The sequence below is a fragment of the Thunnus thynnus genome, chromosome 1, assembly GCF_963924715.1.
Source record: "Thunnus thynnus chromosome 1, fThuThy2.1, whole genome shotgun sequence".
NCBI lineage: Eukaryota > Metazoa > Chordata > Actinopteri > Scombriformes > Scombridae > Thunnus > Thunnus thynnus.
In genome coordinates this window covers 10,499,270-10,522,474 of record NC_089517.1, presented here as the reverse complement: position 1 = coordinate 10,522,474, position 23,205 = coordinate 10,499,270, and the positions used below count along the sequence as shown (strand labels likewise).

The 23,205-nt window shown below is 38.6% G+C and overlaps 1 protein-coding gene across 1 annotated transcript in view; it reads left to right on the top strand.

Annotated features, from left to right (window-relative positions):
• trip4 (thyroid hormone receptor interactor 4) overlaps nt 1-23,205 on the top strand; it is a 77,870-nt gene that overhangs the window by 9,494 nt on the left and 45,171 nt on the right. Inside the window, exons 11-12 of the mRNA XM_067582595.1 lie at nt 282-373; nt 22,985-23,087. Coding sequence (XP_067438696.1) covers nt 282-373; nt 22,985-23,087 — 195 coding nt within the window. The remainder of the gene's footprint in view (nt 1-281; nt 374-22,984; nt 23,088-23,205) is intronic.

Sequence of the window (23,205 nt, the reverse complement as noted above, 5' to 3'; positions counted from 1 at the left end):
GGAAGCAGTTTTACAGCACATACACAGGGGTTAAGTTCTTAGGCACCATGCCTGATTTCAGGCATAGAGCAGTTTTAAATTTATATAATACTTAATTCAATACATTGTACACATTTCCCCCTGGAAAACTTTTCAGGCTCACAAATCTTTTCTGGCTTTAATCCCTGCATACAGCACTTTGGGGTGCAAGCATCTTGGAAACCACTGTCACAAAGTCTGATATGATGTTTTGTAGTTTTTACATGTCGGTGAATCATTGATTGCTTTTGTTTTATCTGTAGAGCCCAGGTTTCCTAAAGACTACCCCACTGGCTGTCTGCTGGGCTGCGTCAACGTGACTGACTGCCTCTCCCAGGAGCAGTTCAGACAACAGGTTAGTGAAATATGAACAGTTGTCACAATACCAGAAGTATGAGTTTAATACCAACACTGATTTTCACCTAAAAAAAACAAAACATGCCACTAAAGCACCACAGCAAATGACAAAACTGTTCAAGCAAAGACACCAACTACAGTGTTCTATTTTAGTGCTCTTAAGGGGGAGTGATGGGAGGACAGACTTGAATTAAAGTGTGCAATGAAGCCTTACAAAAGCCTTTCCCATCTTGCTCTTCACTTTTCCTCTTCATGTGCCCTCTGAGGCAATGCTGAAGTGAAATTTCAGTTTGCACAACACAAGAGCACTTTACTCCCATTAAAAAACAAATTTGGTCCATTTGTGTCATGTGTTGGAACTGCAGTTCAGTTTCAGTTATTGTTATAACACCAGGGGTAATAAAACCTCATCATGGAAATTTTAACAAGCAGACCTTTGGCATTTATAGGCACCCAAAGGCTTATTTCATCCAACACCACACAGTGAAGGTCAAAGAATATACAATTAAACAGTTATTTGAGCAACTTAATTGTTCTCCAGACAGAAAAACTCCTGTGAGTATAAATCGCTGTGTTGTTTTATGGTTGCTTAGAGAAGGTTAAAATCTTCAGTGGATGATTGCATTTTTTGTGGTACAGTATAAGGATTATGGTTATTCTGTGTTTGACTGAGTTGTCGTTGCATGTTGTGTTCTGTGTGAACATTTATAAGATTGAGGCAATGTCATCTTTCACCAGCAGAGGTCAGCCTGCACCTTTTTACCTGCAACTCCCTGCCAGCTTACATTATTTCCCACTAGAGGCAGTATGCACCATCAGCCACTGAACAAATCCAAGCCCTCATCATACTAGTTGCCTCCAACCAAAATGGTGCTATGTGCACATTACATTGGTACCAGCCTATTGTGTGCAGAATATATTAATAGAGAAAATTGCTGGTTTTGTCTCAGATGTACAGATGATATCAATAGCAAAGAGCACCCTCTGGTTAGTAATAAAACAATGGGATGTACTAGTGCTTTTCAGTTCATTTCTTTCATGAACACTTGAATTGAAATCCACTCTTAAACAGAGTGTTACAAGGACTCTGGTTAAGACTCTGAATATATGATGTGGGAAAGCATGGAGCTCCTCCATTGGCAGTATGGTCACTGCTGCCTTTTTGGACTCATAAACTGTTTACTTGAGCTTTTACACCCAAATTAGTTTAATGAATTGCTGTGTTACCATGTATAAACTGGAAAATACAGCCCGCTCCCCATTAAGTCATCATGTGAATACAAGGTCAGTCTCTGGTTTGTTGCCAAAGGAACACCCTTAAACATAATTACATTGCCATCTTTGTCGTGGCTGTTTTGCCTCTTGCTTTAGAAGAGACTGCTCCTTCTGAGGTCCACTCTATATGTTTATTATTATTATTAAATTAAAGTGACGTCAAGCTGAAAGAATAAAACAAAAAGCTGGTACATTCTGTCAACTGAACATGTAAGTTTTTTTGTAGGCATTGAAATTTTAATACGATAAGACTGACTTGATTTACAAGTTTAGGCTTAGTGATTATTAATAATGTTTAATCTCCATTTCATTTATCATTTATCTAATTTATTTGTGTTGCACATTACATAAATATGGGATAGTGTGCAGTGAAACTGCGTAAGCGGGGAAATGCAACACATTGTACAAACATGCCCTAGCCATGAAAAGCCCTCAAACACATGTACACACTTGTAAGCAATCTTTAATGAGATACTGAAATGGATCACATTTGGGAATTGCGTTGTTTTCCATGAGTCTGTGTTAAAAAGCTGAGCAACAGGAAAAGCAGTGATCTCGTTTTAGTATGTTGTGCTTGTGTTTCCGTGCATCTGTGCGCACATATGTTAACATATGTGTCTTCCTGCACAAGGACAGTTGTCTTATTTCAGAAGAGCTCTGTGTTTAGATTTTTAAAAAATCAACTTTAAAAATGTGTGCTGCTACATGGTTTGCATTCTGACTGCTGGGACCTGTAAATCTAAGGGCTTTCCCCTTTTGTACTCTGTCCTCATTCTCTCCTCCACCACTCATTCCACCCAGGGCTGTAAAATCATGTTTGCAGGCAGTGTGACTGCCCTTTCATCCTGTGAAAGGGTGTGTGTGTGTGTGTCCACTTGCACAGAGCAGCCATAAATAACACCCCCACCCCACACAAGGCCCCTCAGAAAAAAGAAAGGAAGGCAGATGTAGAAAATAGTGAAGCAACCAGAGAAGAACAACAGTACCAAAGGGTTAATGATGGTGCTGAACAGTTGGCTAGTACTTATTCCATTTGCCATTTTGAAAAAGCAGAGAATTTTAGCTGGTTAGCATGTAGCAGTTTAACCTTGCTTCCTTTCATGTAAGTAGAAGTGTGCGTGTAGTGCTAATGCATAGTAGCGCATAGCTGAGCTGCTGGGCTGGGCGAGTGGGTGAGGTGTAGGATTTACTGTCCTGTGCTGGCAGCTGTGGGTGGTTAAAAGGGGGGTGGTGAAGGACAGACAACCATTATTCTTCAGGCTCTTCTAAATCTGCCCCTAGTGATGTATAAAATATTTAGAGAAAGTGGAATGTGGGGAGATCAGGATAGCATGAGAGAAACAATACGAACGCAGAAAATACAGTTACTAAATATTTTAAATACTTGCATGTCGCAGATCCAGTATGACAGCAATCATTCCCCTGTTGGGGCGCTGTTGTGCAAAGCAGCACCAAAAACATGATACCCTGCTGACAGACAGTACAGAAAGACCACCCCAGGCAGAGTGGGATTTCCATCTGCTTGACTTGGACCAATTCTTTCCTTCATTAGAAACTGACTGGTGTATTGATCCATTCTCCCCATAATCTCTCACTCCTCCCAACTCCCCAGCCCCCCTTACTACTGATAATTGGCCAGCCATTATCATCTGAGCTGTATCTCTCCACCCCTACCCCCCAGTGCTCACTGAGCAATGAGTGGAGATGTACGCCTGACCTGCCTGCTGCAGAGGACAGGGGGGTTGGGGGAAAAAGATAGGTTACAGATTGAAAATTGAAATGTTTTTGCTGGAAGAGGTGGTGTGAGATAATTAAAAAGGATGAGCGGGGAACTCTAGCCAAACTAAGCAGGTTTATGGGTAGTGGATATGCTGCAGATGGTTTGCTTCACACATACAAATGACATTTAACTGTGTAATATTTAAAAATTGCACATAAAATGATGTCAAACAACATTACTGTATTTTGAATACAACATTTATCTACACATGCACAGGCCAGACGGATTCACAGCATAGGCAAAAGAACATCACACCCCATACAGAGATTGAATCGCACCATCAACTTACTCCTGCGGTGAAAAAATTGATTGGATCAATCCACACTCTTAATAAGGATCTGATTTCTAACTCTGTTCCTAAGACCATACCACCAGCTGCAGAGCTACATGTCTTAGTGAATAGAAGTCAGAGAGGTCTAATCTCTTGGACAGGCATGCTCAGAGCAAAACCAGTGACTATTCAGTGCCGCATTGATTATTCTGAATGTCTAAAGGGGCAAGAAAGCAAAGCAGGCTTTGTGTGTGATCTGTACATGCATTATATCATTATCAAAGGGCCCTGTGAATCCCCTGATGATGAAATGTTGACTCAGTAATGGAATCTGGAAGTTTCAACATTCACATAGGATTTAAAAATAATGCAGTCTATAGTACCTCATGCTTTATAGATAAGTATATTTTATTAACCTTGGGTCTGTTGAAGACTGATGTATAGCAGGTTCCCTGGCACTTTTTCCTATCAGATAGTCAAGACTCAGGACTCAGGTTTCACATTTCTCCTTAGTCATCAAGGATTACAGTCCACACATAGCCTAACTGAACACCCATTCAATTTACTTCTCAATATGAAAACAAAAATAAGAAATGAGCAATAGCCTTTTTTCATGGCGGGCATTTTTACATGTCACAGTAAGAAAATCACAGATGTGAGTAATGAAATTAATGATTACTGAATTCCATTTAGCTGCTTCAGTTTCTGAGTCCTGGTATTGTAAATGCTGGCTCACTGTCATGGCTTACTGGGTCACTTGAGTAGAACAATTAATGTTATTAGTCACACCTGTGTTTTTCCCACTATGACAAGTCAAAATGCTTGCTGTGAAAAAGGACTGTTGGTGCTTAAAACCAATGACATCAATAGCACCGAAACAGCAATTAGAACTAATCAGGCTATTAACAGATTAATAGGCCTAAAACAGTGCAATGTGACAATTTATTTTGGTAAAGAGAACAAACAATAGTTAAACTACATAAAATGAGGCAAGACCACATTTCTCATGTGGGATGTCCCACTAATGTCACCTTTTGAAAAACTAAAGATTCTTGCATGCTGTCTTTTTTACAGTGAAGACAAAATATTTAACTAAATACTATATATTGTCATCTGCTGTGTTGTTTTGGCATTCCTACTGTGTGTAACAGCTTGATCTATGTATGCAGTATGTATGTAAGAGTATCGTCTGCATATACAGTACCAGTCAAAAGTTTGGATACACTTTCTCATCCAAGTGAATGGGAAATATGTACAGTATGTAACAGCATCATCTGCATACATTTTAGTGCCTGTGTTCGAACATGCAATGAAGATTAAAATATATAAAAGTTTGTTCTTGGAGTGATCCCGGAATAGACTACTGAGGACCTGCAGAAGGGATATATACTATATACGCCTGCAACTAACAATTATATGAATTTGCGCTTAATCTGCAAAATCTTTTCTCGATTATTTGATTAATCGCTTTGTCTATAAAATGAAAATAATGAAAAATTACTTTAGTTATTATTTCCCACAGTTGAAGATGAAGTTTTTAAATGTCTATAACCCATAGATAATCATTTGAGTATAATGAATGAAAAAGAAAAAAACATCGGATCGTCACATTTTAGCAACTGAAACCAGCAAAGTTTTGGCATATCAGCTTAAAAAATTATTCGATTATCGAAATAGTTGCATATTAAGTTTTATCGATTAATGTTGCATTTCCAGAAATATATTCTACAATTTGTGTTTTAGTTTAATTGTGGTACTTTACAACAATGACAATAAGGCATACAAAATGTATGATGATTGTTTTAGAATCACACAAAATCTCAGATGCTTCACATTGATCTAAAACACTGGGCTATGAATTTTTATCTGGATTTGATATTCCCAATAAAATAACCAGTTGTTGAGTCAGTTAAATATTTCTTTCCCAATCCACATTGCACTGATTGGAGAGTTGTTTTCATTTAGATTAGTAGTCAGTGTTGCTTTGTATCTGCCTTTTCTGTTATCTCTTGGTGGCATTGCATCAGTGCCCTATATTGTAGTTTAATCTTTTTAAACTCAGTTGATGAAACAATCCATTAATTGGTTCTTCACTATAGCTTTAAGCCTCTTTATAAGTGTACATTTAATCCCATTCTAGCACAACATATATAGACTTCAGCTAAGTAGATCTTGTATGCACACCAGCACATGTCAGATAACTGAAACCATAGGCTTACATACCACATCACATAGCTGAAAGCCAGGCCACTTATCTGTTAAAAGAAGTGCTGGTTTCTGTGGAATTCCATTTGTGCAAGCTCTCCCTCTGACCTCCAGAGTGGAGCTCCCGTGCTTGTTAGGCAGGCTGGAAGCTCGGACTGATGCCTGCGTTTCCTTGTGTGGTAATGTGATATTTATATGCTGAAAGCCTTCCTGCCAGCATGCCACACACACACACATACACACACGGACTCTCATAGGATATATTGGATGCATTCCAAAGGAAGGGAAGTCAGGCAATGCTATTTTTTTTCTTCCCCCTCTTTCTGTGTAACATTGTGTGAATCCTTAACAGGGGCTGCTCCCTTCTCTTCCTGCTCCCCTCCCCCTCCATCATTCCATTGTCATATTTTCCCAATTTCTCTCCAACAGTATGTTTTACAGGTCAGGACTATGAAGCTGTATGTGGTCATGGAGAATTCAGTTTATGCTCAGTGAACAGACGTGCGCACTTACATGCAATTGCGAATCTTTTTCTCTCGTGCTTCTTCTGCTGCACAACCTCAGTAACACACTAAGGCACTCTCTCACTCACATTCCTCCCTTTTCCTTGCTGGGCAGTTTGCCATGGCAGAGAGGTCAGACATCATGTGATTCTGCAGTTGTGTGTAGAATGCATTCAAGCCCAGGGTCCCCAGGCACTGGATGACAACCAACCAAACCTCAGTCACAGGTTTTCAACAGCATGAAAAATACATAGAACCATCTGCCAGACAGAAATGGCCTGCTACACTGTTTAGAATTTCTCTGCTGTCCTCAAACCACTTCATTGAATGTTGCACAGTTTCTGCTGTTGGGGAAATTGACAGCTAAGCCCCCTTTATTATCTCTACTTCTCTTGCATTTTGTTCTGCTTATTTAGTAGGACTTGTTTCTTCTCTCTGTGTGCTGATCACTGGAACAATGATAAAGGCAATATGAGAGTAATTTCAGGCAGCTTCCTTTGATGGTGTGAAAGACAGCCGTGTTGACGAAAATACGTTGGAATCAAAGAGAGGTAACTGAATACCAAACTGAGTGATGTGTTAGACTGAATGCTAAACAGGTTCAAATCGTCGTTTTCTCTATAAAAATGATGTGATGCATTATTGCTCTTTTGAGTCAGACCTCTTCAGCTTATGATTTATTTCTAAGCTATAACTCTGTGAGGTTTTTTGCCTCCTTTCAGACCTGGGAAAAAGATGTCAGTCAGTCATTATATAGTCATTACTCCAGTACAGTCCCTTAGAACAGGAACAAGAAAGCCTGCAGGGTACTCATAATATTGCAGTGTTGACTGTAACAGAATAGAGATGAGAACATAAAACCCTTTAGTTAAATTCTGACTTTACTAGTTCTTCCTTTGCTATTGGTGCACTGAAAATAAGATCATAAAATATCAAATTAACAACAACAAAAGAAAAGAAAGACATTGTTTGTTAGGTCAACTCTGACTTTCAGTCATTGGGACAAGTTCATGTTATATATTTTAGCAGGTTTGATTATATTGGATTAACACTCACCAAATCCTACCTGTTATGTGGCTAAAATTGCAGTAAAATTGTTACTTGCAATAATGTGTTTTGAGAATATGAATGACTTTCTTTATTCTACCATAATATATACCATATATGAATCTTTTATACACAGAACTAAACTAGTTCAAAAGAGAAAGAAAGTAGTCAAGTCAGGTCACTTTTATTCATATAGCACCAAATCAAAACAGAAGTCTCAGGGTACTTTTCACATAGAGCAGGTCTACACCGCTCTCTATAATTTACAGAGATCCAACATTTCCCCCATGAGCAAGCACTTGGCGGCAGCGGCAAGGAAAAACTCCCCTTTAACGGGAAGAAACCTCGAGCAGAACCAGGCTCTAGGTGGGCGGCCATCTGCCTTGACCTGTTGGGTTGAGAGAGAAAAGTCCCACCATGATTATTCCTCTGCCATTTTTCATGTTATCGACATATTTTGTTCTCTATTGGTTTTGTTAATTATAGAATTATGTTTTTAAAAACCTTTTTCACTAGACCTCATTCATACATTCCTAGCTAGCAAGCCATTATCATTGTCTGTATGGTGAATATAGAGTATATGGAAGAGGAGAATGATAGCTTCTAAATAATACTAAATATACACAAACTGAGGTTATGTAGTTAAAAGAATCAAAGAAATTAAATCAAATTAAGAAAATAGACTGGGATCTTTATATCCCAAGCTTTAAAAGCCTGCAATTGTGTGGTTAAAGTATGTTTAGCTGTTGCTGTTTTTGAATAGGTATGTTTGCAGTTCTGTCAGTATGGTTTTGAAGACAACTTTTGGGTCCCAGCACATGTAACTAGTCTGGGACAGCCTGTTTGTACTCAGTTTATGGAACAGTCTTTTGGTGCTCAGTTTGTGTTCTCTTTGAAATAATAGCCCTGACTGTGATAAACAATGTTTGCGTAAAACAAGACCTCTGTAGATTTAAATGTTATGATCTATTCAATGCCTTGCCACAGGCAAACTCTTACCCCCCACAATAAACTTTAATGAAGCATAGAATCAATATGTTTGACATTTATCTCCCATCTCCACATCTGGTGTTTGTTGTTGATGCCCCAAAATGGCTCCTCATGAGGCCAGAGTCTGTGCCAGTTTTCCGTTTTGGAATGAGGAAATGAATGAAGGTTGTGTGGCGTAGTCAATAAGTACTTTGCACAAAGTCAGTGGGTGACCATGTTGCCTTGCTATGATGTTTCCAGGAATTGGAAGAGATCTCGATTTAATCATTATTTTTATGCTTGTTCCCTTCCAAATGTGAGAGCAGGCATTACTCCGAGCTCCGAGTCATTACATCGAACTGATTTTGACTCTTTTTGCCAACATTCCCCAGGCATGTCTATGCAATTTCTTTATGTCACACATGCCTGTGTGTGTGCTCATTTGAGAAGAGATTTTAATCTAGCCAAGCCCTAACCCAGCAGCAACACAACCACAAATATCTCGCACAAGGGAGAGCCAGAGAGACAGAAAGTGAGAGACTCTCTGCCACTGCAGGGTCAGAGATTACAAACTCAATTGTACTTTGTTGGGTGACATGTCTGCTCAGCAACTTCCTGCTAGGGACATCAGAGGGAGGAAAATATGGAGAAAGAGGGGGAGGCGGGGGAGGCTGTCCATGCTTCCAGAGCCATTAATCTTCCTCTCTTTTTCTGCAGCAAACTACAAAAACGCTTGAGCTTCCACTTGGCCATCAGGCCAGTGAGTTGGATTTGTCCCTAGTATATATTCACTGGCCCAACTGTGATATCTATTGAATACAAAAAAATTAAAACCAAATAACAAAACAAATCACTTACAAAGCTTTGAAATAAATAAATAACTTAAAGTGACTATAAACTATATTTTTCATAATAACAGTGTATCAAATAACAATGTGTAATGTCAAAGGCGTTGCTCATAGTGATGAACCTACCGATAATTATCACCCAGTCTGCAGCTCCCCTCAGCTTTAAGGAGCTTTATAGCAAGTTTAAGCTCATTGTTCAGCTGTCTGACCCTCAACTTTACTGTTTTGGTTCACTCTCACCATCTCATAGTGTCGTTTTTGTTGCAGCAGGCAGCTGTTCAGAGAAAAAGCTCTAAAACTCCACCGTACACCACATGTCAGCACCAAACAGCAAACAGACACAGTTAAGGAATAGCTGGTGAACATTTAGTAGCTAAATGTTAATTTCCCCAAGGAGTTGATAGAGATCAAACAGAGCTAAAAGAGAGTGAATACTAGACTTACATTCACTAGGTGGACAGAAACATGACTTCAAATAAATGATCTATAATATAAAAGGCCATGTTGTGTTCACAACTTGTTACCACTACTCCCAAGTGGCCAAAAAAACAGTTAATGCTGGTTTAAACAAATCAGGTAAAAAAAAATGTACAAGTTGGGCCTCCATGATATTTATTATAGTTAATTGTACCCTGTGGAGTTTTTGTCCACTAGTAGAGCCATGCATCAAATAAAAGCAGACATGGATGTAAACAATGCAGGATTGTAAAATCAGCGTTACAAATGTTTTATGAAAAAGGAAGCATTGTTAGATGTTTGTTAGACCTCAAGGATACACACAATGAGTTTTGGTGAGCAATACTGAATGTAATCATAATTTTAATTTATTTACAAGAAAACTCCACAGGGCCCCTTTTAATAGCCAAGCTCTAATCAGGCTTATTTGGGGCCAAGATGATAACTCATGTAATATTATGCAAATTGGCCGATCCAATATTATTCGCCATTAAGTTCCTTATTTGAAACATTTTACACAATCTTTGCATATGATAGATACTGTAAAATAGTTTTCTTATGTCTGATACTCATGTTATGGACTCACTACTCCAAAATATTCTAGTAATTTTAAATGATCACAGAACAGCTTGAGTGACACTGGCAACAAGTTTCTCCATCCCACTGTCTTTTTTTAATACATTAAATGGATCAGTTAAGTGGTTGTGTTCACAAGCTGCTTCTGTAATATACCAGTTAGGTGCTGCCAGCTGTTGTCACAGGCATCAACAGTTTGTTTTTGCAATCATTGTCAGTGCCAAGGAAATCAATGGCAAACACTGGCAGAGAGAGCCAGACTGAGTCACCTCCTTAAACTAAAGGAGTCTTACAACTCTGCCAATAATTTTTAATTTTTAGATTTCGAAGTACCAGTTAATGTGTTCATTATACACCACTATAGCACCTGCTGTACTCATGAGTATATTTAAGGGAGTTTGTAATCTGATTGGTCAGAAAAAGCAGAAGTGAAAAATGTTTAGTGTCTGTGACATATCAGAGGTCTTTATATTGTGTGTTAGGTCCAGGATCTTTGACCATTAAAACAGTGACAGTGTCATACACAACGTTGAGTTAAACGCTGCTGTTTGTCTTCAGTGCATGGGCTCCATTAGTCTCACTCTGCAGATGTCTTAATTCCACAATACAGGGAACTGTGCTTTGGATATGAGCTGCTGTCTGTTTAAATGGCAGGAGGAGTGTGATCATTACTTTCAACAAGGCACCAGTGATGTGTGCTGAGGGAGGCAGGGAGTTCGGAGTCTGCCCCATATACACCAAGTACCTGTTTGTGATTAAGCAGAATTTCACATCAAAAGCGATATGCTTTTCCTTGGTGTAGTGATGTCTCACTGAAGTATCTTTGTCTTTATACTCAACTCTTTTGGGCCAGCTTTTAACTGTGAAACTGAAGAGTGGCAAGGTGAAACTACAGAAAGTGTATTTGGTCTGAACGTCCACAGAGACACTTTATTTAAAAATCTCTCTAGAGATTTTAAAAATCAGCTTATTCTTACCTAAAACTACAACTCAAATAAGCATCACATGCAACTCTTAAATGTCACTATGCAACTTTTAAGCCTTATCAAGTATTGTTTTGCTGTGTTTTAATCATACAGGCAGTAACATTACAGTACAAGTAAACATGGTGGAGCATTGTTCCACATGGCTCAATTTAATAGATAGAAAAAATCATGGGTGATATGGGGGGAAAAAATAGATATGTTTTCATGTATGATTGCTGGTAAAGGAGTTAACAGTGATTCAGCTTGCAAGAGAATTGTTTGTTTCTTTTGGTATAAGTAACACTTTTTCTGTTGTTTACAGATATTTTAAGAGCTAGAATTACATTTTATTAGCAAATACTTTCCTAACCGAGCAGCAATAAGTGTTACAGTTCACCTTTATGCACCCTTTGAGGTTTATTGCGCTGTTTTCCTGGCTAGCAAGATTTTACACATAAATCATGCTTTTGTGAATTTGGTCTAAATCCATGAATGAGACTTGTGTTTAGATAGATTTCAATATAAATAATGAACTTGTATAAATGCAAAGGCATGAGGTAAATCTAACATAATATGCTAATGAATAATTATAGATATTAGTGTTATTAAAATGGGTATTATTGAGAGTCACTAAGGAATTTGCAGTGTTACTCCTTTCACTGCCAGCTTCAACTATTTCCTGAAGTGCCTGTGCCATATTTTGTGAAATTTCATGAAGCATATAGTGCACAAGCTCTTTTTGCCACGGTCCACTGGGCTGAAAAGCCATCAAATGCTTTTGCAGGCTCAGTATGTGAAGTGGAGTATTGATTTACATGCAACATCATTCTCTTTCCTCTCAAATTTCTGGTGGTCAGTGTAGCAAAAATTCAGCATAAGTGCTTGAATAATGACGGCACTTCACTTTAAACTACATGCTGCCAGTGCCGGGTGTTTAAAATTATTTCATTGCGGATGAACTGTATCTTTGGTCATGTCAGGGGAATATACTTTTTTTTTTCCATTTGAATTAAGAGCTTTTTCTGTGAGTCATTTTGAGTCCAGATGTCACTGTAATAATATTGGAATTGCCCAAAAGCAACTGAGCCATCGTCTACTCTGACCTCCTCAAGTTCAAATAGGCCTTGTAAGAAGCTATGTAGCATTTAATAGAAATTTGGATAACACGACTGGCACTAAAGCATATATTCTCAGTTTATCACCTTGCAGGTTTTTGCTCAGTTTTTTTGTAGAAGGGTATAATGTAACATAGGAGGGAGATAATGAAAGGTTGGTATACACACAACCGCAATCCAAACATGTGCAGAAAGTATCTACAAGGCTTTTTTACTGGTCTGTGTAGACAAAAGATATTGATTAGGGTTTAAGGTTTTCCCATGATTTTAAAATAATTAACTCTCAGAAATGTATTACTTTTTTCCCCTGGATTCCAGTGATTTAGCGCCATAAAAGAAGTTTTATTTTTTTTAAAACTGCGAATAATTCATCATGAAATTACATATAGTGTAGCCAAATACTCTGAATATTTGTGGTAGAACAAACATCTTTAATATTTGAGGTAGAAAAACCAAAATGTCTGTTTTTCAACATATTCCTTTTTGTTAGTTTTACATCAGTGTTTATAAGGGAGCGTCTATAACTATCTTTTTAGTGAAAATCCACAGCATTTCATTCACTGCATATATTGTAATAACAGCAGTTTAAGGTCAAACAATATATATGACAGTTGCATTGAAGCATGAAGGTGTTTTTTGCTTTTTTTTGTCAATTATTGGTATTCAAACCTGATCTTTATAGATATTTAACATGTAAATTATACAGTGTTAGAGCAAATTCTCATATTCTTTCCTAAAAAGCCTCCGTTGTTAAAAGCTGAAGATAATTTAATTTTGTATTTTTGCAGGAAATTGTGAACCCGCCCATTAAGTTGTGTCTCATGCAAAAAATATTTTAGCCCACTTGCAGAAACTGGAAGTATAAATTGAAATGGACTCTCAAAGAGCTCTTATTCAACACCTTCTATTTAACAGTTCACTGTGCTCTCCCTTGGAACATATCAGTAGGATCACCTTATCTGTTGTAAGCTGTAGTACTAACCCATGGGCTTAGAGAAACCTAAAACTTCCCTTTGATAAGAATGGAGGGACAGCCTTCCTTCTCCGCTCCGTTCTCAAACCACGCTCATTGCCAGCCTCAGAGAGAGAGAGAGAGAGAGGCAAAGAGACAGTTATTTCCTACAGAGGCTGAGTGAACACAGATGGGAGGGCTGTACCCCAGCGTTAGAATATCAAAGCAAATATTCACCTTAAGAGACAGACATGTTCATAAACTCCCCGGTCCTTCTCAATTTCCACATTATGAAATCAAATGCCCACTGTGAAATGGTTTGTTACCTTACTTAAAATACAAGCCTTTTTGCTGACAGCACCTGTGTTGAGGGGACCTGGATTTGTGGCACCGATAAAAGGAGATTGTGGTGGAAAATAAGAAGTTTTAATGCCTTAGATTCCCTGGAATTTTTCTTTGAAGTCAAGGTTTGAAAGCAGACATGGTAATTGTCTCCAGGGTTTCTTGCTGTGTGTTTGAGTATGTGTGTGTGTGTGTGTGTGTTGTAAAGGAAACTACTAAGTAGAAGGGTTTGCCTGTATTATTTTTCTGTAAATGCAGTGCAGTCGTCTGATACTTAAGCTCAGATATAATAATAACATCTACTTATTTCAACATGGTAACTACTGAACCTCTTCTTTTTATTAATTTCATTGCAGCTAGCTATCTCAGCGTTATAGAAATGATCTGTTTTTGAAATGCTACTTTCCAGTGCACATTGGGAATCTATACATTTTTTTTTCATTTTGTGAGAGTCCTGCACTTGTCAAACAGAAGCTTAACTGTGAGTACAAGAGAGAACCCTTTCTTAGCTTGTTGAGTCTAAAGAGCTTTGACTGTTGTGAGGCAGTCTTGTTTTCTTCTTGCCTGAGGGCCACCGCAGGAGGTGAAGTCATAAACATGGCTGGGAAAGTGGAACTTAGCTGAGTGAGGAAGTCTGTGTGAATCTCCCTGCAAAAACACATTACTTCACTACACCTGTCAGCACTAGTTCTAGCTAAAAAAAGCTAATGTGTGGCTTGCTCTTAACCGACTTTTTTTTTTTTTTTTTTGCAGAGCTGGATTTTTATGCAAACAAGGGAGTAGAGAATAAATTTTAATACCTCCTTGCTCCTCAGTCTTCCAGGGAATTTTAATAGTGGGATGGTGGGCTGTTGACAGCTTGAAGTCATTTACATCAAGACAATAATAAAGCCTCAATTGCTGACACGCACGGTTGGTTCTTCAACTAAACACCACAGTACAAATACACCCAGGCATCATTGTTAATATCAGTAAATCCTGCCTGGATTCCTCACTTGCTAGTTGAATTTAATTTGCATAGCAGTAATATTTTAATTCAAAAATACATAGGGTTATATTGTCACTTATTTCAAAGTGCAAACTTAGATATGTAGTAACTTTTTATCTGTGCAAAATGTGTCAGTTGACCTTATCGTTATACTGAGACAGGGAGCATTTTTAAGGCAAAGGAAATGTGTTTCTCCAGTTGAGCAGACTGACACGATGGCAGTAATTGGAAAATCGTGGCCCTGGTGCTGAGCTTCTAATAATGAGACATGTCTCTCGTTGTGTTGAGGATATTAATAATGTAAAAATTCAGGAGCCAGTGTTGGACACTCCTAGATAATTAATGTTCACTCTCCAACTTGACACCAGTTGATTCTGTAGGTGAAGGACTGTTAAATTTTTAATCACCACCATGCGACTCGGTGTGCCTGAGCTCAATGAAAGGGACAAAGTGAGTTGCAAATAGCTGCCTGTTTAGATGGAAAAGGTTAGTCTTTAGTCACATAGCAGTATGCCCAGTATGATCCAAAGACTGTATCCATGCTAGCTGAGCTTACATATGTGTGCACTATTTGCTTCCATTTTAAAACGGTTGTAAAATGTGTCTGCAAATTCATTGGGCATGTGATGTTCCCTGTAGTTAAACTTGGTGTATGTTGTTTTATTTGGAATTAAGTTGTTGCAGTGAATAAAAGGGTACTTTTATTATTAAGGGATGTGTATAACTCCGGCTTATTCCTAATTGAATTATTGACTTGCCAGGTTCAGTTAGTCAGGTTCTGCTTCAAAACACTACAGAGTAGTGTAGTAGAGTAGTTATTATCATTATTTATATGAAAAAGTAATCATTGTTTGGATTTTAAAATGACGTTTGAATTTCTATGATGCATCATACAAAGGTTGCAAGATTACTATAAATGCAAAAGGATGCGCCTTGATAGAAAAAAATGTAAACATGCAATAATTCTGTATTGTTTTCCAGGAAAGGGTATGTGTGGCTGAGAAACGACTCAGATCAATTATACTACTCAGGAGGCCACTGGCTACATTTACATGAATGGTGTAATTTGGCTGTTTGCCATACTCCAGTAGAGATCCTGTTTGAGTTGAGTTGTTTACATGAACCGTTGGTACGTGCAATTCAGTCCCTTTGTTACCATGAATAAACCAGTCAGCAAATATTCCCATTCTCCTGAGCTGTTCCGCCCACAGATATAACCGCCAACCTTGATTCAAATATCAATCGATGAAGCCACCAGTTACAGTTATGTTCTCCATATTGGTCTCAGCAAAAGCAGATCCCTTTTACTACAAGGGAAAATTATGTTGGACCTGATATTATTAGTAAATAGTTAGTATCCAAACATAAAAAAACTAAAGAACAGCAGAAAGGGGGTAACAAAAAGAAATTACTGGTACGTGTTCTGTAATGGTTAGCATGGTAAATTAAGCCCAGTTTACATTTTTACACCATTACTGTCATCAGTACAATAATACAGTCAATCTATATTTACTTACACTGTTGTTGCTTTTTTCCTCTTAAGCAGAAATGCTGTTCTCACTCACTGTTTCATTCATTCTGATCAACCGTACTTTGCTGCACTTTCATGATGTTAAGCTGCTCTTAATGAAACTCAACACTTCCTGCAGATGTTTCACAGTAAATGTGACGTGAAAAGATTATTCTCTCTGAACCGCTGGAAGGGTTTTAATGTGAAACAGATGGAGGAATGAGTTGGCATTAACAGCAAACGACAGATGGAAGTAAATCACAAAACAGGGAGAATTCTAACAGAAATATATTCAATTCTTTTCATAAAACAAGGAAATTAGAAATAAAAGGGTGTATGTCATAAAAATCTGTCTCAGATAAAGAGCTGGTTCTCTCATCAGTTGGAGTGAATAAATGCATTGTCCACTATTTGACAATTTATGGTGTTGTTTTGAGTTGCAATGCGCACAAATTGGGGTCTTCACAATCAAAAAATAACATAGATGATAGTAAATTACATTAATTGCCTTGAGTCACAACAGTCCCATAAGCTGCAACCTAAACACATTCGTCTGGGCACCGTCATACAAGAAATGTGCGGAAACACTGTAAAAAATTTGAAAATTATAATTTAAACCAGGAAATGTCCTTTCAAAGAATAAGTCAACAAGACTAGGAATCTGACCATTCAGTGCCAACTTTTGGTACATCATCAACAGAAGTCTGATACCAGATCCTGTTTACACTCAAGCTTTCAGTGACAGCATTTCTGGATTTGTAATTATTTTGAAGAGGTGGTCTGCAGTTAATTTTGGAGACATTGTTTTAAATTGATTTCATTGGGAAATATTGTGATATATGATACATGCAATACCAAGTCAAAAGTTTGGACAGGCTTTCTCATTCAAGGGAACGGGAAGGTGTGTCCAAACTTTTGACGGGTACTATGCATGTACAGTATGTGTGTTTTTTATATGTCTGTGTGTGCTCTTGTCCTGTGTTGTGCAGCGATGGAAAAACAAATAATATACTTGTGCGTGCAGAAAAGCTGAAAGGCAGTTACAGTAAAGTTTCCTGAGGGCAGCTGCATTTGTCGGAGGGTTAATGAATGCCAGAAACAGGCATGTGTTGTTTAGTGAACACGATAGATTAAAGAACGACCGGCAAACGATTGCTGTTGCATACAGTTCCCAACAACACCCTTTCACCTCCCACATGTAGCCCATAGCTCAGAGACAACCCATCTGTTTCTCCATTCCCAGGGTGAAACCAGCCTTGACAGAACTGGCTAAGCAGTATTTCAGAATTGTCCTTTCCAGGAAGACACAGTTGGCTTTTCTTAGTTCCCTATCTATCAAAATCTCTGCCTCTTCTTCTGCCTGTGTTTCACCCTCACCTTATACTCTTGTTATCCCTCTTTCTCACTGAATCGTATGCTTCATTTTTACTCTCCTGTTCTACCCCCCTCTCTCTTTCTCTTCATTCTGTGCCTCCCTCCCCCTTATTCCACCCTCCTCATTTTTAAAAGCCACATGCTCCCAGCCCGTCTGGCTCAGTTGCACCCTGCCAATGAAGGGGTTTTTATTGGGCTGAGATTGAGTGCAGCCAAGCAGGGCCTGGCTAGGGCTGAGGATGGGGCCAACCTCGCAGTCCCCCCAACCCAACACCCCTCCCCCCCCCTCCTCCCCTTCCCACATGCCTGTTCTGGTCTGGCCCTGTTGCCCAGAAGGAGATTACTTGTCTCTGCTGCCCTTAATTGCCGACAGCAGCTGAAAAGAGCCAGAGAGAGAGACATTATAGAGAGAGGAGAGGGAACAGTGTTGGCTTGTTGAGCTGTTACTTGACAAGCTTGGACTCAAAGGTTTGTGTTCCTGCTGTCAAATCCTGGCTCTGTATTAGTTGGTTTTATTAAGATGGATGTTGTTTTCATCAAAAGCCGGTCGAAACTCATGGTATTTTGGACTGTACTGAGGATGAATAGTACAGTATATAAGACGCATATGAAGTGTCAAGGAAGGAAAGCTGATGAAAGACTCATTACACAATGTATAAACCTCAGCACACATTACTTTATTATGAGGATGTGTTGTAAGAGCAATAGGGCCACTGTGCCCTCTCCTTGCCCTTTAAGCCACTGTTATTCTTCATAGCCAAAGGCTTCCTTCCAGCAGCCTGTGCCCCACCGTCCCCTTTTTTCACTTTTTCCAATGAACTTGTGAATTTCATATTATTACAGTTGGTTATTGTTGAATCCCCTCTGGCATGATCCCAGCAAATTAAATAGTGGGCAGTTTATTGAATTGGCAGTCTCTGAAGAAGCTGTGGAGCTGTATGAATTTTTCACCTCTTCCTTTTGCTGTTTTGTATTTTACGTGTAGGTTTTCATTCAGCTGGGCTCTCATTAAAAATGTTTAGAATCCAATGCTTACAGCATGTTGCCTGCCTGACTCCCATTCATCCTGGATCAGCACTCATGAAAGCATTGCAGTATATCTAGACTAGCAGTGCTCAAATTTGAAATGTTGATGCACATGCTGATCTTTTATTCTCTGGTCAATAGCTGTATTTTAATTGAACTGACTGAATCATGGCAACACAAACTGATACTGACAGGTACCTTGTGGAGTTTTCTTGTAAACAAACCAAAATTTAGTTAAAAGCACACTGTACATCCTTGAGGTCTAATACACATGTTGATTGCATGTCCTTCCTCATAAAACATTTGCAAAGTCGAATTTTAAAATGTTTGAAAGTGTGTATTGTTTACTTTCATGTTTGCTTACTAACAGTCTTCTTTTTCTCTGCTGGTGCATTGCTAAATTTGTTGGAGGGTTACCACCACCAACTGTCTATCAGCCAAATAGCTTGAAACCATCAGCAGGATGCGTGCATGAATTTGTGTCCATGTGTGTCTGAACGATACAAATAAAATGGTCACCCATCTGTAAAAACATTGCTCAGTAGAGCTACTAATGGTCAAAAACTCCATGCGGTACCTTTTGTAACGTGAAAAAGCACTTTTCAACACATGACTGTTGACTACATTTATCCCGAGATGGCATGCTGGAAAGATTGAGGTGCATCTATTTCCTGAAAACTGTCTGGAAGCCGGCCACACAGTAGATATGCACTCCTGTTTTGTACGTGAGCCAGTTGTCAGTGATATTTATGAGCAAGCAGAAGATGCAGAGTCCTTGTCTCACAGTTGTCTGACTTCTAACACCAAGTAAATTGGCCTGAAGCTACCGACTAGTGATACTCAATTCACACTGAGGCATTTTAATGCACCTGTCATAAGAAGTACACGTGCGCCCTCGGATCTCTCCCCTGTCAAACACTTTAGTCCCACTACCCAGAATGCCCTAAGGCTGTAATCCTGACCTCAGTTACTAAGAAGCTGGCGCACTAATAACTCGTATCACCCTTAACTGAATTTAGTGTGACTGTCATTGTCACCCGGAGTGTTTTCATGTAAATCCACTTAACAATTTCTTAATTCAATACCTGTGTTTCCCAGCAAGCTCAACTTTAATTGCATTTGTAAGCAAGTCCACTCTGACTACATTAGATCCTTCCTGATGAATATGGAGGGCTTTAGCAAACCTCCTTGTCACTCAACCACAATGTTTCGTGCCCTTTTGATTAACATGGAATGGAAACAATTAGGTGGGGGAGGTAGTGAGGCAAAGCAGCACATTCAACAGCTTTAAATGCTAATTAGCTAATGGAGGATGAAAGAGCAGGCAACTGGCGGGGTTTCACATGAGCACACTCGAGCTCTGGCTGCAGCTACAGTCGTTTCATCTGAATTTAGCAAGACCACCACCATTTTGTTTCCTTGAGTACCTTAGACAATACAGCCATCTTGTGTAGTGTGAGTTTTTTTTTTTTTTTTGGTAATGATCTCAAATGAGGATGAACTCATCTTTTCAAGGTTTGCCTCATGTTACTATCTTGCCTTTGAATCCTCTCTTATTTTCACTTTTTTATCACTACTTCTTTCTCTCCTCTTAGCTATGATACATCTTCTTTTAAGTGCTTCTTATTTGATAATTCTGAGATCACAGAAATATTCTCATGGCATGTAAAATTCTGTATATTGTTTTGATGTGCTTTATGTGCCTTTTTCTCAGCCTATAAGTGTCAAACTTGCATACAAACCCTGGTTAAAGTACAATCCATTTACACAAGACTCTGGTCTCTCTGTAGTTCCAATCAAATTCCCACTAGACCATATAATTATATCAGAATTTGTCTAAATCTTGTAATGAAACACATTGACTAATAGTTCCTTTAAAAGTAATCACTCTGAATTAAAGCGTCATCACATGGCCTTGTCAGACCGACATTAGCCCTGCATGAAAAAACGTTGCCCTTTTTATTCATTTAAATGAAACTTATCCGGTGCCACAGCGAGGATGCTTACAGAGAAGGCTCCTAGCGCAAATGCAAATTTCTAGTTGATTACTTTGCAACGAGAATGCCATTTTTCTACTTTTCACTTCATTATTGACGCACGAAAAAGACAAAAAAGATAAAATAATTGCCACCATAACTTTCCTTTTGTAAAATCCTGTGTCAGACTATTATAAGTTGCTGTGCAGTGTTTTGACATCTAATAAGCCTTTACCATATCGTGTCTCACATGAAGTAACATTCCCCCACAACCAAAGACAGCAGGGCTATTTGTAGTCTGAACGCCTGCTAAGTGCATTAACATACGCGTTTAAAAGAAGATTCAGGGTGTTCACCTTAGTTGGCTATTTAAGAAGCAGTGCATGGTCTTAGCAGTTAACAGGATCGATGTTTACATTGAAGTTAGATGAATGTGTCCCTTCTGGCTAGTTGATAAAGGAGGTATTCTTCTTCCTAATCTGAGGAGGTGTTAATCGCTACAGTGGGACACTAGTTCCTCAGTTAATATGAACTGAATAGGGCTGTATATCGGGTATGTTACAGTTTTATGATTGTTTTATGCAGTGTCCTTAAACGATAATGATGGTGGTGTTCTATATTTTTCTTATTGTCAACAAATCTCATGAAATGACCAAAACCAATAATGTTAGTCGTTACCCTTCCATCCAACTGAGGACATAAATGTTTAAAAAGTGCTCATACAAATGTAGCTTCTTTTTTTCCAAGTAAAAAGTCATTTCCGAAACAGCTGAACACTGTAGTTTTTAATCATGTTATTCAAACTGGAGTAACTAGCGCATTTGTTTGGGACTATTTTCTGTCATGAAATAAACTACGAACGACTCAAAATAAACTACACGTGTTCATCATAAAAGAATGTGTCACCTTGTTTAACGGTGTAGCTCACTGGTGTATTTTTAATAGTTTTTAGAAACAATGGAGGTCAATGGCACAGACAAATAGGATATATATTAGGCTTTGGCTACATAGGCAGCACTTGTCAGTAGGATCAATTCATAGTTGGTTTTGATCTTTTCATAGGATTTGTTGACAATAAAAAAAAAAAAAATGTAGACCAGTTCTATTCTTATCCCCTAACACACCATTTTGGACTCATGACCTTCATCATGTTTAATCCCTTCTAAATCATAGATAATTTTGTTCAAGGACTGTCTGAGGAATTTTTAATTTGGAGACAGCCTACTTGACTGAGAGACCTAATTTTTGGGAATTTGACATAGGAAGCGGGAATCATGGGATCTTTTAGAGTCCCCACCAATCTTTAATGACTCTGAGTGTTTACATATTTTATCTCTCACCGGTGTATTACACTCAAGTCGACATGTACTGTAATCTGAAATAAACATCTCTATTATCTCTCCCCAATTTGTCAAGGATCATACAGATGGGTTGCCGACTCTGTTGATTTCCCTTAAAAGCCCCAAATTTGTCACAACCTTCAGTGCTCCTTTGAGGGAGATAGAGAGGCTGTGAATAAGAGAGGGGGGTGGGGGGAGAGAGAGGAAAAAGCATGCTGTCATGAAAAGAGCCGCTTCCTGGCTGGCTAGATGCAATCATGGGCACTATCTGATAGCGCCGGAGGAAATTGGATGAGCTGAGAGCCGTTGGCTGCCAGTGATGGGAAAGATGACTCCTTTGTCACTGTGTCAGTCAATTCCATACTCTCACCTGAGAGACCAATCAATAACACAGGGAGAGAGTGGCTTTCTCTTGTCTCTAGGCCTCTGTGTGCTGTGGGATGCTGTCAATTATATGCTGTAAAACACCCTCTCCTTCATAGGAATGTTGTATGGCATGTTATATGTTACACATAAATATGTCATGGATGTGGTTAAATCTGATGTATTTCTGTAGATATAGAACCATGGTTTTGATACATTAGGATGTTTTGGAAGTAAAATTATGATTCTATATTTAATAGATGCACACATAAATACAGTTTACTTGGTCTTGACAGTCTTATTAGTGCACAGTCAAGATTGTATGTTCGACAGTATGTACACACACAAGATAGTATCTGAAAATGTCTTTGTATGTGTTGGATTTTTGGTGATGGTTATAATAAATTTTGTACTGCTCATAAGCAGTGCAACTGCTCTCATTAGCAGCTACATCATTAGTTGTGCAATTATTGTGCATAAGACCCTGAGAGACTCATAACTATCAGTTGCTGTCAGGCATGTAGTATTACATCAGGCATGGAAGACATCTTACATGATGTAGGCGTATAAACAGAGACACTCACTGAATGATTCATAACAGTGATACTGGGCATCATGAGACTTTAACATATTCCGTGAACAATATGTTCATGTTAGTTTTGCGTGAGATGTTCTTTTTTTTTTTTTTTAACTGTTCTTTCCCTCATTCCTCCCCCTCACCCCTGCAGTTCCCTGATACCTGTGAGGAGTCCGCTTCCCCATTCGTCTTCATCTGCACCAGCCCCCAGGAACTGCTGGTGAAATTCCCCATGAAAGGGAAGCACAAGATCTGTAAGTCCTACTTCTTTCATGTCAAGGGAAGTGGAGTGGATGAAATTAGCCTGAGCAGACTAAGGATTTTTAAAAAAATATTTTTTATCATTTTCTCCTCTGTGTTTATATGCTCACA